Raw genomic sequence first — 16,671 nt, forward strand, 5'->3', positions numbered from 1 at the left:
CATCAAACAGTGTGTGAGACGGTCGAGAATTTACGCCAGTGTCCTGATATATTTTAGACAGCAAGGAGCAGACGGCTGAGTTTATTAAACTCCACTGAAACAGCGGTGACGCAAATCTGAAGGCTAGACTGTCCCATTTCACAGCCTCGCACTTCCGGCCTTCTCAGTGTTCGAAGGACCCGGCCCACACAGACCACGAAGACCGGGTCCTCTGAAGGATGCGGCCTTCGTTTTGGGATACAGCTACTGTAAAGCTGGAGGATGAATGCTAACTTTTTTCCACTCAATAAAAGTTAACGTGAGGGTTCCCGATGGTTAGGGGCAAATGCAATCGCATGGCAGGATGCTGTAAACGGACCAAACTTCAGTCAGGAGAACAACTGAGATAATCCATCAACAATACGAGGTTAGTCATTAATATACTGCAACAACATGGGAATAGAGCAGCTGCCAGAGAATTCAACATTAATGTCTCAATGGTACAGAAGTGGAGGAAGCAAGAAGAGTTAGTTAAGTTAAGTAAACTTATCTGACAGTTTTGTTTCGGTTAATGCACCTTATAATCCGGTGCACCTTATGGTCCAAAAAATACGGTATATATAGAAGCCAACCGCCACACAAAAATAGTCACACAAAATGGTTTCACATCAACTTGTCAGATGTCACTGGCAACTCAGGGATGTGCTCAGGGTGTGCTTTGGTGCAGTAGGCACCAACCATAACATCATCAGACACACGAGATTACAGTTCACTTTTGCAGAGCAAAGTCCTCAACTGGAGGGTGAAGAGCTGGTGATGGAGCTAGTTAGCCCGCAACCATAGTTCCAGTCTTATGTTTTGGTTTTATGTGATGAAATGTTTCCTTAACAACTGCTTTTTACTTTTTCTTATGTGGTTAGGTTTAGGCACCAAAACTAAATGGTTAGGAAACCTTACAGTTCTCTGACATTCTGGAATCCTGGCATGAGGAGTTTTCTATTGGTAAAGTAGGCTCATTTTATTAATTAGAAAACCTTGAAAAAGAAAATGGAACCGCAAAGAATAGACTGTTTGCTTTATATTAATATTGGTGGGATTTGTTCGACTAAACTTGGAGTCAAATGGAGAATCAGGTGTTTAAAGGTGGAAAGAGTATCAGTTGCCCTTTACATCTTTTAGAGTTTAGCACAAACTGCAGTTTCTAGCTCAGGAAACTGAATAATGCATTTTCCTGCCTTCTTGATCAAACTTTCACATTAACTTGTAGAATCATGAAATGGATCACAATTGGACACCATAATGTTCACCCATTTGGATTGTAGCCTACTCACATACTATATTTTTTAGCAATGTACCACCAAAGTAGGACATGTAGGGGATATCTTTCCCTTACTATATGAACACACAGATGCAGGAATGCTTCTGAGATAAAGACAGGGGGATGTTTATCTTATAGTCTTTATTCTTGTTTTGAAAATAGGAATATAATTATAAGATCATGCAGCTACTGAATTGCTCAAAATGTAATTATCCTCAACACACATAAAGTATTGTGATTTCAGCCATCGGTGGCCTCACAGCATCTCCTCCACTCAATACTGACTTTGTGAAAGTTGAGAAACATTTGACTCAACATGACAGAGATCTGGTTAGCAGGTTAGAAGATTCCTGGGCCAGGCCTTTTCTCTGTGGAGTTTCCATGATCTCCCTGTGCCTGCTAGGTACTCTGACTTTCTCCCACAATGCAATGCTTGTTAGTTTAATTGGTGATTCTAAATTGGCCTTTGGTATAAACGTAAAAGACTGTGTCTCTCTGTGTTTGCACTGAGCCAGACTGGTAAACTGCCTTTTGCTGTATGCCAGATGTATGAGTTGGATAAGTGTTCTGGAAAATTGATAGATGGCATAAAATCCTCACACAATAAGAAACTGGGACTACTTGTTTAAGTGATTTCCTAAAAAAGCTGACAGATAATGTTCTGACGACCTGATCATATAATTTGTGTAGCCATAAATAGACGCCTGACTACATTTAGTAACATTAAAAAACGAAACATTATCATCAGTGTGTAAATATCAAGTCTGGCAAAGCAGAAAGAAAAATCAACATTCCTTTACCCTCACGATTGCCACTGAACTTTGTTTTCATCTTTCTCTTATGAATGTTGCCTTCAAACATTGCCAATTAAACTAATTGAATCCTGACAATTATTCCAGCGTACAGGCATTTGGGTTGTAATCCTAGATTCCCAATGTCTCTGAGTTAACACAGCATATTATGATATATTTGGTTGAGCAGGTGTAATGAGTCTGTTAAAGAGTCTGCATGTCATGATGACCTCTTTAATTCATTTTAGTCAGGGCAAAGCTAATTCAATCCACCTTATTACAGCTTCTTTATGCAATTATCCCATGCCCCCGTTCACTGATGGGCCAGCATAGAAGCAGTGGATTGGACAGCATGCTTACTAACCCGTAGAGACCTATAACATAAAACAATGCAGAGTAACTTCTCATAACGTTAGCAAACTGGAATGACAAAAAGGAAATGACTGTGTGGCAAAACATACTCCAGAGACAAGCCTTTTTTTCCCCCCCTCAAGTAATCCGCTGTGAAATTTCACTTGATCAGGACATCAGAATCAATCACATCCTCATATAAACAAGAGCATTAACTCTGGAGCACATTAGCATCCCATTAATCACTCTCAACTTTAAAAGTGGTCGAGAAACAGCTAGTGTACCTTGAAGTGACTGGCACAGCGTATCCATGGTGCTGCCTGCCAATAATATGTTATCAAAGAGCGCGCAATTAACCTCCAGCATGGTGGACAATACACAGAGTAGAATGTGTCCACATAAAGGACACAAACACTGGACTCGATCTCTTCAAAAGCCACTTCAGACATTACAAAATCCTGCTTTTTGTCGCCTGCTGTTTTAACTATAAAGCAAATACATCACATAAAGCAGACCGTGAATAGCTCCCAGCGGAAAAAAATCTGATTGTGTAAGTTTGGATAAATTAACCTGTAACATCTGAGTGCAGTGTGGGCGAAGCAGACGCAGTAAGCACAAAGGTAGAGACAGAGATAAAGACTGAGATGAACCTGTGGAGATAAGCTTTTTTATTACAAAGCAAATCCCAACAAATAATCATCACTGCCTGTGGATTTTGGCAAGATCCGAATAATCATTCCCAACCCCCAACCTCAGGCACGATCATCTACGTTTTAGAACAGCTCCAAATAGCCCTTACTCTCACCGAGCTGACCACCAGCACAGACATGCTGAAAGGTCAGAGAGGGACACAAACATCTCTTTAAACTCTTTCTGTATGGAGTCTTTCTGCAATACGTGAGCAATTTCCCATGTCACCAGCACCAAAGCCCACCCATAATTAATGATTTCAATCATCTTTAAAACTTCTAATAGTATTGTTATGATGGTATTAACAAGTGCTTTAAGACCACACTGCACTTTGTAACTTTCATGCAGAAGTCTCAAACTGTAGGATACTCACTAGAATTTGCCATAAGGCCAAACTGAGCAATAAGATCATTGATCAGGGGTGAGACTAGGAACCCACCTGTCACTCCAAAGCTGCTTCTAAAGTCCTCTGTAGAGATGTGAGCCAAAGCAAAGACTATCCAAGAAGCACTATGTCAATCAGGGCTGTGTCTTTGAGTGCATAGATTGGAACCACTCAAAGTAAAAGCCACATAGCAATCTGTTTGGTGTTTGTAAAAGACTCTGAAACATAGTGGTGGCAGCACTGTATATGGGACTAAGTCTCAGATGAAGGGACAAGGGAAAGAAGGATATTTCCCTGTATTTAACTCTTGGGCAGATTTGTCCAAGAATGGAGCAACACAAGATTAAGGCAATGGTTCAGCAAACCCTATAGAACATCTGTGAATACAACTGAAGATCTGAGTTCACAAAATAGAATTTTGTTAATAGAGTGCAACATGACAGTTGCCTCAAAGTGCTGTATATTGTCAGGTAAAGACTTTACATTATAAATACAGAGTAAACCCCAACAATCGGATGACGCCCTATGAGCAAGCACTTAAACGTTAAAGAAATCTGAAGACATGTTTGTCATTATCATTGGTTGAAAGTGAATATAGAATGCTATATGTGCACGATATGAGAAAAGATCTGGATACTGGTTACATCCCAGAAACTTGGATCTAGAGATCAGTTAATCGCCCACGCTTGGGAAAACTCTCTAACGTCGACTGGTTAGAGAGTGGCTGCGAGAGGTTGCTCACTGTCACTTGGTGAAAATGATAAAACTGGTTGAAAGCAGTATACAGTAATGCACCAAAAACCTCCTTGTGATTGCTTTGGTCACAGATTCCCTATAATTTGTATGGAAGGCGCCAACTTGTCTACAGACACTGGCCAAATATTCACTAAGTGGTAGCTGAACTGTGTGACACGAACTGGAAACGTTCGCCTTCAAAGTTGCAAAGTTTCAAAGTCTGAAACATGTTGAATGCAGTGGGAAGGCACAACTTTTCCTCTCAGTTTCTGGTTTGTGTTACGCTTTTCCCAGGTTTCACTAGCACTCAGTGGTTAGTTAGCAAATGTTTGCAGAGTACAAGTAAGGCTCTTTTATTGGCAACTATAAGCTTGCGTAGACAACTACAACCAACCAGCAGGGGAATAGATATTTTTCCGTGATGGCTGGAAGTTGGCTGTGTTTCACGACGAAACCTCTAAGCCTCTGTTACTGAAACCTAAGCAATCCTGCTTGGTGTGCTACCCCCAGTTGGTCTTTCTGGAAGGCAGATGTCCAACTGATAGAAACTACATACCAAAATAAAGCAAACATTCTGGTACGCAGTGGAGTATTTTATATAACTTGTAATGAAGTATCTACATTTCATGTACATTGCAAAAGTGGCATTTTATATTGGTGTTTTTTTAAATAGAGCTTTTTTCTAATTCAATACTTTGTTCTGTATTTGCAAAATACTTGAATTGCTTTTTAAGTTGCATCAGTTAAGCAAACTAGATTTTACCCCTAGAGTGGCTTTGTTATAGGTCAGCGATTTATATAATTGATGTAATTTCTATATATGGTTAAGAAAGTTCTACATAGATTCATAAGCTATGTCATCAGCCTAAGCTTTGTTTAGGCCCTACAGGTTTGTCAGTACTCTGTCAAACATGTAAATTAGAGGCAAAAAAATAGCATCGCTCTAACAGCCAATCATTAGAGCTAACTTCTGTGGAATCTACTCTCATGGTGTTTACACTACAGAAGTGTTGTCCAACTGAGTGAGTGGACTGCCCTGATCAGATGCAGGAACAATCAATTATGAATGCAGGCAGATTCCTCAGATAATTGCATGTGGCTCCCTTTTGACCTCCAGTGTTGTCAGCAGCGAGTCCCCACCACAGCAAACTGCCTCCGTGATGACAGCTGGCACAATCTACTTACATTACATTTGAGCTGCAGGAGCCATGGCGTGACACAATCATGTTCACTATGTAAGCATAAACATAGATATATGTAAAACCTCACGTGTAAAGGCATACGTAAGACGATACATACATTTGGAGACAAGCTCGTGAACACAAATACACTGAACATGTGCACACGGTGGATCTGTCCTGAGGCTTATAAAGCTAAAAAGAAAAAAGAAAAAAAAAAGCAGCATAGATTTGAAATGAAATACCCCGAGGACACATGTTTGCTTTGTCATGCACGGGACAATCAGAGCAAGCGATGTAGTTGTAGACAATGATGATGCACTTACTTTCACTCTGCTGTCACAGAGTCTCCCAGAGCCATCTTTACAGAGATTTCCCAGTGAAGATAGTGTTATGTAACAGCGGCAGTGGACCCTGCTGTTCATATTACTAATGCCTCACACTGTGGCGGGGTCACGTGCCTTATCCAGGCCACATCCAGACGCCAACGGCAGCCGTGTTCCAGCTGTTACTATAGCCTATAGCTTTAGTCACTCAGGACCATGCTGAACCATGCTCCTCTCACAATCCTACATCCCAAGTGCTAAGCACGTTAAGCACCTTAGACCATTTCTATCGGTTTTTCTCCAATACCACCACTGGAGGCAATTCTTCATATTAGTTAGTATTAGTAAAGCGCTATACAAATACAGGCCATTTTAGTAATGCTATTGGGCTTATCCACAAAACTATACACCGATTGTATAATGATACACAAAATTCACAGTTCACGTGGTTTCAAAATTATTTTGTACAATGGTGCAGCAAGTCTGCTCACACATTGTGTGAAACACTCACTGAACTAGAAGTTAGGCAATAGCATACCTTTTGTTAAAGAAAGAATAAACACAGACCAAACCATTTGAGCCACACACACCTCACCCTATCATTCCAAAGCATTGATTAGTAATGTTTTACGATACTTTTAAACACTAGCTACAAACCACAAGCTAGCTTTTTTATCTTATTAGCCTACATTTGTTGACATGAACAGCCAGAGAGTTAGCAAAACAGAAGGAAATTTAAAACCAGACATGTCATGACTTAACATTGTTTTATTCCATCACTCAGACAATATCCCACCACTTGTGTTCCATAATTACAGTAAACTAAATCATTCAATGCTATCTTTCCACACAACCAGCAGTGAAGACGTGCTTTGTCCAAAGTAGTGAGAGTTGAACGTAGATGGTTTTAAACATGGATAAACCATCCAGAAAAATTAAACCTTTGCAGAAATTGTATTTGAAGACCATCAGATGGCGATAATTGTGGTTGCAAAAGCGTTCTGGTCCAGTTTATATGGAAAACGTGTTCCAGACTTGATGTCTGTAAACATCTGCTTAATGAGTTCATGGGCTCAGTCACTCATTTTGAGTGATATTCAATAAAAAAAAATGTATGTCTTTCACACGTTTCAAAAAGTTTATCTGTGCTCACTGGCTACCAGGTGTCAAACCCGTCATTAGCCAATGAGCTAACAGCTGACAGTCAGTCCTCCAGTTTTTTGAAACCAAGATGCAGATGCTGAAAACTTTCATTTCAAGTGGTTGACATTACAATAGCTATGTCCGCTTTTTATACTAACTATGAGTCTATGTCAAACAGCTGTCCTTACTTTGGCACAGTATGCAGCACTGTGGGTGGAAAGTGCAGTCTTACCCTCTGGCACCACAGGGAACAACAACTTTTCTGGTGAAGATAAAGTTTTGCATTTTTTAATTCTTCACAAACAGACAGCTGATAATGTTGTTTTTTCCCCCCTAAGCAGTTATTAATTTTACATTTGACTTGCTACAGTTGAATTTTATTGTTGTTGTTTTTTTAGTTTTTGATTATATAATTAATGCTAGTTTGATTGTTAGCCTTACAAAGTGTACAAATGTGTTACCTGGTAAGATAGAGGGAAAAAAAGTATAATTCAATCAGGCAACAATATTTTCTTAAGAAGAGAATAAATCTCTTTGCCATGAGCTTTTTAACTTTGCAGTTGCAATAAAATGTTATAAAACACCCTAAAGCAGGGGTGCCCAATCCCGGTCCTCGAGAGCTACTATCCTGCAGCTTTTAGATGCATCCCTACTCCAACACAACTGAATCAAATGGTTTGATCTCTTCAGCATGCCATCATGTTTGGCAAAGGCCTGATAACAAGCCATTCATTTGATTCAGGTGTGTGGGAACAAGGATGCATCTAAAAGCTGCAGGATAGTAGCTCTCGAGGACTGGGATTGGGCACCCCTGCCCTAAAGGAAAGAGAAAATCCCACCGAGCTTAATCTGTGTACTTTAATGGATCAAAAGTGCATTTGTATGCAAAACCCACAACTCAGAACTTTACTGTTTTCATTCATTCTCTGTGCTCTCAGCAAAAGAGTCTTTATATGTATGTAGCAGATTGAATACAGATTAGCTTATGAGAATCTTGACACATTAGTAAAGCAGCAAAGCAAGTACATATTGTCCCCGGTATAATTAAAATATAATTTTACTTAATTAATGTTTAGTAATTCATTAAAATTATATTTAGTACTTGAATTGTTTTCATTTAAAAAACAGTCATTACATCACTACTAAACTCATTAAACTGCTCTTCGGTTTTATTCATGTGCCATTAAGGCAAGCACCAAATTAATTTTTCTAATTCACATTCAGTATTCTCTCTGAGTCAAAGTAAATAAAAATGTTTGAACCCCTAGCATGTTTCACCACACCCATTTGCTGCGTATGCAAATATTATCTGACCCTGGGGCTAGGTTTAAAGGAAAAAAAAAAAAAGTACACTTCCTCCCACCACCAGCAGCACCCTACTGCCACTCCTCTAGGAATCTGCTCCGTGGACAGCACGCAAATTTTTGGTTTGAAATATGAAAACTTGCCTCCGGTGCATAGTGAGGATAAAAGTCCCTCTGCTGCCAGCAAAGGGATCGCCAGCGAAATGATGAATGGCCATGTCTGCTTGTCGAGGTGGACAGGAGGAGCTACGGCACGGATGGGAGTTTGGCGTCAGAGTACTCTCTCATACCCAAGGTGTGAATCGAGACTGACAGTTCTAATTCTGGAAACACTGCAAATGAGTGACCTTGGGAGGCACTCGTGCATTCATGCACAGATACACATAAAATATTTTCTCGCAGTAAAAATCATAATACATCCCTGTATGTCCACTGCCAATGCTGCAATCTGCTACAGCCAATGCAATATGCAGAAATAGTTTTACCCCTTGCATATTTACACTGTACCCATTTATAATGGACAAACATACACACCGTATCATCTTTCAGCTATGAAACACACACACGCAGCCACACAGACAGTATACACTGTTATCTTAACGAAAACAATGGATAATCTGAGCAAATATTTGGTAAAACCCATTCAAGCAAATGCATCCATTTCAGTTGAATGCTTTTTCCAATTAGTATTCCTATCTCCACTTCACTGACATAAGTTCAGCAATCCTACTAGTTTCCTTAACCTAAAGCTAAACACACCTCCTCTGCATATACAATCTACAGAAAACATCTCCTGACAGGCATGGCAGTGACAGCTGGGACCAACGTCAAGCCCAAAGACCATGTTATATCACACACACTGACCATAAACACACTGCTCCAGCTATGCTAAGGTAAGTGTACGCTTTAAACATGTTTCCCCATCAGGTCACCAACAACACAGAAAAAAAATAAGCATGAATCCTCACTGCATGCAAATGATGCTTAATGTCCTCTGGCTCTTCACCGTGCTGTCAAACCTACACTCCTGGGCAGAGCAGCTCAAAACATGCTGATCCATCTCCAAGACATGCATAAGAGGGTAGACGGTTATGAGTGTGTAAGAGGCAGTGGGTTGCATTTCAATTATGTTTGCCACTAAGAGATATTATGATCATCCACCAGCAGCAGCATCAGCAGCAGCAGCATCAGCATCAGCATCAGCATCAGCATCAGCATAGGAAGCCTGCAGCAGAGTCAGTGCAACAATCCGCGGCTCGGAAAAACATACACAGCTTGACAGCCAACAGTAGATTGGTACACTACCTTAGCAGAAAGGGCCGACGAGGAAATGGCAGGTGTCTCCTACTGTGTCGAAAGGAAAGAGAAGCAGCCGGCAGCAGGACCAGGACGATGTAGCATAAAATGGTTCATCAATGCTCGGCAGAAAGAGGCACAGCCAGGCAACGCAGGCAGAGAGAGAGAGAGAGAGAGGGACAGCCAGCGAGCATCATTCAGTTCACACTATCGTGGCTGTGCAGCAGAGCACACACATCAACACGCCCCCTTCCTCTCTCTCCTTCTCTCGCTCTCTCTCACTTTCTCTCTCACACACACACGCACGCACGCTTAGTCACACAGACACACACACGCTGGGGTGCAGAGGCAGTGCAGTGTGCAGTGGTGCCGAGCAATGCACCTTCTCCACGATGTCTTTTGGTCCTCTTTAATCAGGACCGTCTCTGTCCTGTTCTCTGCAGTCACAGACAATTCTGTCAATAAACGCTGCCAGCGGCGTGCTGTATCCTACTGCCCGCTCACCTAACCAGCCACTGATGAGTAGCCATGATTGAAGCTGGCAAGGTCATGCAAGGTTCTCTGACATCCCCAGCTCCAGTGCTCCCAGCTTTGTGGCACTACCTCCCAGCTACTGTATTTCTTTTGCAAGCTAATACAGGAGCACCGCCTTTCCTCATCATGGGTCATCATGCCACAGAGGCTGCCCAGCGGCTCGACAAAGCCTCACTCGCTGTCAAGTTGGGCAAGACCAATCAGCTGTCATAAACAGCAGCAATACCGCGGCCGTCCAATCGCAGATCGGGAAATCAAGTGCACAGGGGTATTAAAGGGGATTATTTGGGTCATCCTGGGTTTTTTTACTACAGGGAGATGTGGAGGATAGCAGCACAGCATGTGTGGTGTGGCTGCCCTCTGTGGCTGACAGTGGTGCTGCACTCTGTTATGGGAAAAGGAGAAGCGGGAAGAGCAGGGCCCAAAACGACTTCCCTCAACATTGATGCTTAGCAACTACAGCATGTTCTTACCTCCTGTCTTGGGGCCTCCCTCCCCCTACGGTGGGACCCTCGCTGCAATCCCAATCGACAGACTATTTATCACAGCATCTGTTTAAGACTCAAGGCAACCACGACACAAGCAATTGTCAACCGTTCCCACACGTGTCCTCTGACTGTGTGTAAACACTAAATGGGGAGGTGCTTAGTTCTGATAATAAGCAACACCAGTTGGCCCCTCTGGCCAACTGGTGTTGGCCAGAGGGGCCGATGGCGCGAAATGGCAGCCTCGCTTCTGTCAGTCTGCCCCAGGGCAGCTGTGGCTACAACCGTAGCTGCCTCCACCAGTGTATGAATGTGAGAGTGAATGAATAGTGGCATTGTAAAGCGCTTTGGGTGCCTTGAAAAGCGCTATATAAATCCAATCCATCATTATTAAGCAGGAAGTACTGTTCCGTATAGCACACCTTTATAGGTAACTGTAGATCTCACCAAAGTAGGACTTCTAAGTGTGATTTTACCCTGTTTTTCCACAGATGTAAATGCTACAAATACATTTAAAATGTCTGTCTCCATCACACCGAAGCTCTAAAGGTAGACACAGCATTTAAATAAAACCATTAACTGTTACGGACTAGAGGTAAACTGTGTCTATTAAACTATTTGGAAGCACAGTATTTTCTCATCCCCGGGGAGGGCAAAGCTGTACAGGGTACGTCAAATTGTTTGCTTATTTTATTCTTGAAATAATGATTCAGTGGATGCCTGCCTACCTTAGAATGTTAAAGAGAACCAAACCTGGGCAGACAGCTGTCAAAAGCTGTCAGAAGGCAGAACAGCAGCTCCAGGCCTGCCTGCGCCCAGCTTACTGAGACACATTCGGAGGTGTGAACAACTGTTTTGGCATTCCCTTTTGTGAAGAGTTCGGAATATTATTCAAAAACTGTGCAACAAATAGAACACGGAGAGCTCAGCTTTTGCACGGAGATGATTTGGATACGCCGATGGGGTCAGACAATATTCACCAGAAAATAACTCATAACGTGCATATGACAAAGAGGTAGAGGTCAGATTGCAGTTATTTCTTCGACATTTCAAAAGGGGGAGGAAAAATACAGGTTTCAGTTGCTACAGGCCACTACACTGACTTCAGTCATATTAAAGTGCTCCAGGTCCTGCCCTGCCTCCTGCTGTTTGCCTGTAGCACGAACTACCCTGATGCTATCTACGTCACCCTCCTCTGAACACTTGCTTTGCTCTTGTTATTATGTGGACCCTTATGTAAACATTTTAGACATTTTCAAAAGAACTGTCCATGTATGGATTGTGGGTTTCCTTTTGAGGCTTGTAGACAATGGCTGTGAATACAAACCCCTACAAGGTTCTCTGCAGGTGCCTGAATGAGCTTGCCATTCTCATCTCTTATTACCTCTATAAGTAAATTACTGCACCTGCAGGGTGCAGTTAGGCTATTTGCTTTAATCAAGCAAATAGCCTAACTTTGTGAACACCAGTCATGCAACACGCTGAAGAGATCGTGTGCTGACGATAGAAGTATCACAACATAGTTCTCATCAGATGTTACCACTTTGCTTTTTCAAGCTATGTTAATTTACATCATACACCTGCCACAGGCTCCAGCAGCTGGAACTGGAAGATGGTTTGAGTATATCGCTATCACTAACAGTTACTATCAAAATAGTTTCTTTCCAACTGTGTCGTTTTTAACTCATTCCAGCAAGACTGATACAGAAGCACAAACACAGGCAGGAGTTTCAGGGGTTTTCCTGGTTTAGAGTGGGCCTTTCTGGGTAACAGTAAGCATAAACCTATTTTAACACAAACCTCAGTATTTCATATATTTCTGACCATTTAATGATCAAAAACTATTGAAATTGGCATGTCAAATACAATAACTATTTAAAAAATATTTTACTAGAATGATTTTCCTTTGGCTCCTGGTAAAAGCTTTGAGGGCCCATAAAATTCCCCTATACAGGAAAAATTTAATAATAATGGATTGGATTTATATAGCGCTTTTCAAGGCACCCAAAGCGCTTTACAATGCCACTATTCATTCACTCACTGGTGGAGGCAGCTACGGTTGTAGCCACAGCTGCCTTGGGGCAGACTGACAGAAGCAAGGCTGCCATAACGCGCCATTGGCCCCTCTGGCCAACGCCAGTAGGCGGTAGGGTAAAGTGTCTTGCCCAAGGACACAATGACCAGGACAGAGAGCCCAGGGATCAAACCGGCGACCTTCCGGTTACAGATACGCTTCCCAACCCCCTGAGCCACGGTCGCCCCTTTTTTTAGATTTGCCATGTGATAATACAGAGTTTAGTGTGATTAGGATCAAAGTACAAAACACAAAAAATAACTTTTCTGTCTCTGCGTTTAACTTGTGCTAGACTAATAATATGTCCCACGTCTACTGCGCTTCAGCCTAATCTCATCATCACACTCCTGTCCCTCTGCAAGCCTGGGTGATGGCTTATATCGACACTAGAGTAAAAACAGGACAGCAACCTCTTTTGTGATTTGGAAAAGTGGTGGCAATTGTATTCAATATTTTCATTCAGCAGCCTATTGCAAGTATTTGAGCATGAAACGTCCTCAACTACTGGGCAACCAATCGCAAGGTGACTGCACAGGTCACCTGGTTCGAGGCAACCAATAATAGTTTTTGATATGCTGCAAACCTCCCTAGCATGACTGTAACATAAAGCTCCAGTGTAGATGGCCCCTGGTGACCACGAGTCCATAAGGAAGAATTGTATTACTAATCGAAAGGCAAGTGTTTGCTAGAGGTAGCTTACTTTTGCTAGCTGACCAGTTTGACCTAGCAACAATTTCTGCTGCACCAAAGATCTTGTGATTGCTTTGGTCACGAGCAGATTGCTGCAGTCACCTGTAGTTTGAATAGAAGATACCAACTTGTCTGCAAATACTCACCAACTACTTGCTAAGGAGCAGTGAAACTGAACCAGGTTGGTGGTCAACCTGTTTTTTCTTTTCTTTAAAGGTGAACCATGCAAATACAGGCAATTAGTGACGACCAATAACCTCCAGCAGTCACTCACCAACCACGCAAAAAATACATATTCTTCTGCAAACTAGCTCTAAGCCTGTGTGACAGAAGCCTAAATGTTGGAAAATTACTTTAGCCTTCATTTTGTATCGTCTAATTTAAAGAGTCTATGAATCTAGATGCTGATTATCTAGTTCAGGGCAGCAGGAGTGCTGCAACCTATCTCAATCTATCTGGGCAAGATCAAGGGTACACCCTGGATTGTCAGTTTATCGCAGCGAAAGCAACTGAGTACCCAACATTCAAAATGTTGAAAGTGACAATATTTAGTTTTTAAGAAAAATACATATGTTTATTTTGAATTGAATTTCAGCAATTATAGCACAAACAGCTGAAAAGACTGTGAATATCTTGTATTGGGATTTTTCCTCAAGAGTAAAGATGGGAATAGATTCAGACAGTCCAGGTGCTAAACTGATTTGCCAGCAGTCCAGACTTTTCACAATTTCAAAAGCATTTTGAAAAGAAAATTAAAAGGGAGCCTGAAACAGACAGAAAATTCAGAAAACATTTTACTTTTCCCAACTCAACCTATGTTGCAGAGACACTAAAAACTCTAGGAGTGGCCAAATCAACAATCCGTAGATTCTTAAAGAGAATGAACTCACTGGCCAACCCACCAACACCAAAAGGCCTGAAAGAGCACCAAAGAAAATTAAAGTACGTCATGCTGTTTAGAAAAACTGTAATTCAATTCCATTCACATTGATTTTTAAAGTTAAAAGCTATATAAGGTGGTGTACAAAACAAATATTAATGGACCTAACTGTAGCTATCCATTTTAAGTCTATTTAATGAGCAGCAAGGACTACTTACGCTGTTATGTTGTTAATTTAATAGCTAAATATATGAGGCAAGACGATTATTAAGAGGTGCATATGGCTGAGTTTGTTAATAATAACCTCAGTGGCAGTCAAGAATCGTGTTTGAGGAGCGCGGGATGAGGTCAGATTATGGCTGCAGGCATCAACAAATTCTGATCCACAGTGTCCAGACACTGTTAAATCTTATTCACTGAAAGCTTAGCAACCAGCACACACTCAAACAGCACGCCACACTCACTTTATCCGTGCCTCTCACCCAGCTGTTCTTCTTTGCTCTGGCTAGCGTTCGTCTCTGGCTCCACACTACTTCCCGTTGAGACTGTCTCAGGAGTTTCTCCACCTTGCAAGTCTTATGGCAACCCATCGTCCCCTGCCAAATGGAAAAATAGATGTCAAGCAAAGCCTTGCATCAGTCACATTTCATCTCTTGCTTGGTACAAGCAATAACCTACCATGACAGAACAGTTTGCATGCTTCCCCAAGTGCTTGTCATGGTCAGCAGCGACAGATGATGATCTCCAGCATGTTCAGATTATAAATATCTGTATTCAACAGAGTTACATAATAATGGATTTGGATTATTGTTAGTACACACAGACAGAAAAGATGACACAGCTGCCACAGGAAATGCAAAATGCATAAAACTACACCTCTGTAATTGAAAAGTCGAGTCAATATATTTATATGCATTTCCTCTTATTATATGCACATAGAAAGTGTTAAAGGCTTTAAATATTAACTGTGGAAATCATAAAAAAATATTAAGCTCAATTTTATTTTAGAGTGTATGCTGCATTAGGCTACAGTTTAAAATTCATGCTTTTCTCAAACTAAAATTGTGATTTACAGCAGCTGTGAACCTTAATGCGACTCCAGACTAAGTACACCCTGAAGTCTAACGGTCATGAGTTACTGCACAGTTTCCACTGTGTCATCTAGACCAGCGTGTTCCAGACCCAGAGTAGACTTATTAGCTGTGGACTTCTCCTTCCCTGACAGCTCCAATTCCAGTTAGACTCTAATATACTGAACGACAGTGCTGTGCAAAAGACTTGAGCCACCTTTGATTTCTTTATTTTTTTCCAGGAAAATGGGAAATAGATGCAGTGATTTATTCAAACATGTGCAAACATACATGGAAATACAATATATAAGACACAAACAAAATTTACATAATTCTAATGAGTTTAAAAATCTGTATTTGGCATGAACACCTTTATTCTTCAGCACAGCCTAAACTCTCTAAATACATTAAACAGTCCTCAGAAAGAGTTCGCAGGTTTTGCAGTACATTCAAAGCTCTTCTTTGGGTGTTTCTGCCTTTTTTTTCTGTCCTCTGTCAAGATGATCCCACACTGCTTTAATAATATTGAAGTGCAGGCTCTGGGGAGGCCAATCCATGGCTGATAGTGTTAAATTGTGTGTTTGTCTATCCAGGTATGCTTTTACCACATTGGCAGAGTATTTGGGGCATATTGTATGGTGGATTAAAATCTAACGGTACTATTATACCTCCATAATTCCATTAATTTTGACCACATCCCCAACACCACTGGCTGAAACACAGCCCTAATTGATGACAGCACCTCCACTGTGGCTGTAGACACTCACTGTCACTCACCTGATCTCCTCTGTACATTTTAATGATTTGAACTAAAATTTGGATGAATTACTCCATAAGACCTCTTGCCACTGACTTTGGTTCTTGTGTACTTACCTCTGACTTTTCTCCCCGTTTCTTTTCCTTAATAATGGCTTCTTGACAGCAACCCTTCCACTGAGATCATTTCTGATGAGGCTTCACTGAGCAGCAGATGAATCAACTGAAGGGTCAGAAGCATTGCTCAGGTCCTGTGTCAAATTCTTCCTGGATTTTTAACGCTTTCTTAAAGACATGAATTAGAGAAACTGCTCAGCTGCAGTGTATAACTTTTTAGCCTTGCTACTTTATGTTTCTGTCTTGCACATGTCCAGCGTCCTCAAATATTTTAAGAACACACTGCATCCAGTGCTGAGACATGCCAAGCTGATTGCTCTTTGGGAATCATGTCGCACTCTTTCTTAAATTTGACGTCATACCAACCCACAGAGCTGGAGTCTTCTGGCCACTCTTGCTTAAGCCAAACTCAACAAGGTTGCAAAAGCGTACGATATGATCCACGACCCTAACCTAATATTTACAAATGTGTGCAATGATTTGTAACTTTTGAGGACTGACAAATGCAAAGCAATCAAACCACACGTGAAATCATTTTACAAGTGTACGTACATCCAACCCTGAAATAC

The 16,671-nt window shown here is 41.4% G+C and overlaps 1 protein-coding gene across 2 annotated transcripts in view; it reads right to left on the minus strand.

Moving 5' to 3' along the window:
* Positions 1–16,270, minus strand: part of rimbp2b (RIMS binding protein 2b) — a 100,754-nt gene extending 84,484 nt beyond the window's left edge. The window contains exons 1-3 of one of the 2 annotated variants that reach the window (XM_013909924.1): positions 16,103–16,270; positions 14,838–14,927; positions 14,624–14,755 (exon numbers count right to left, since the gene is read on the minus strand). In XM_013909924.1, coding sequence (XP_013765378.1) covers positions 14,624–14,755; positions 14,838–14,840 — 135 coding nt within the window. In that variant the 5' untranslated portion in view covers positions 14,841–14,927; positions 16,103–16,270. Of the gene's footprint in view, positions 1–9,505; positions 9,525–14,623; positions 14,756–14,837; positions 14,928–16,102 lie in introns of those variants that run through there. The other variant, XM_013909925.1, reaches the window with a different exon arrangement.
* Between the last annotated feature and the right edge of the window lie 401 nt (positions 16,271–16,671).

Source organism: Pundamilia nyererei, unplaced genomic scaffold (assembly GCF_000239375.1).
Source record: "Pundamilia nyererei isolate P.nyererei 1_Seehausen unplaced genomic scaffold, PunNye1.0 scaffold00033, whole genome shotgun sequence".
Taxonomy (NCBI): domain Eukaryota; kingdom Metazoa; phylum Chordata; class Actinopteri; order Cichliformes; family Cichlidae; genus Pundamilia; species Pundamilia nyererei.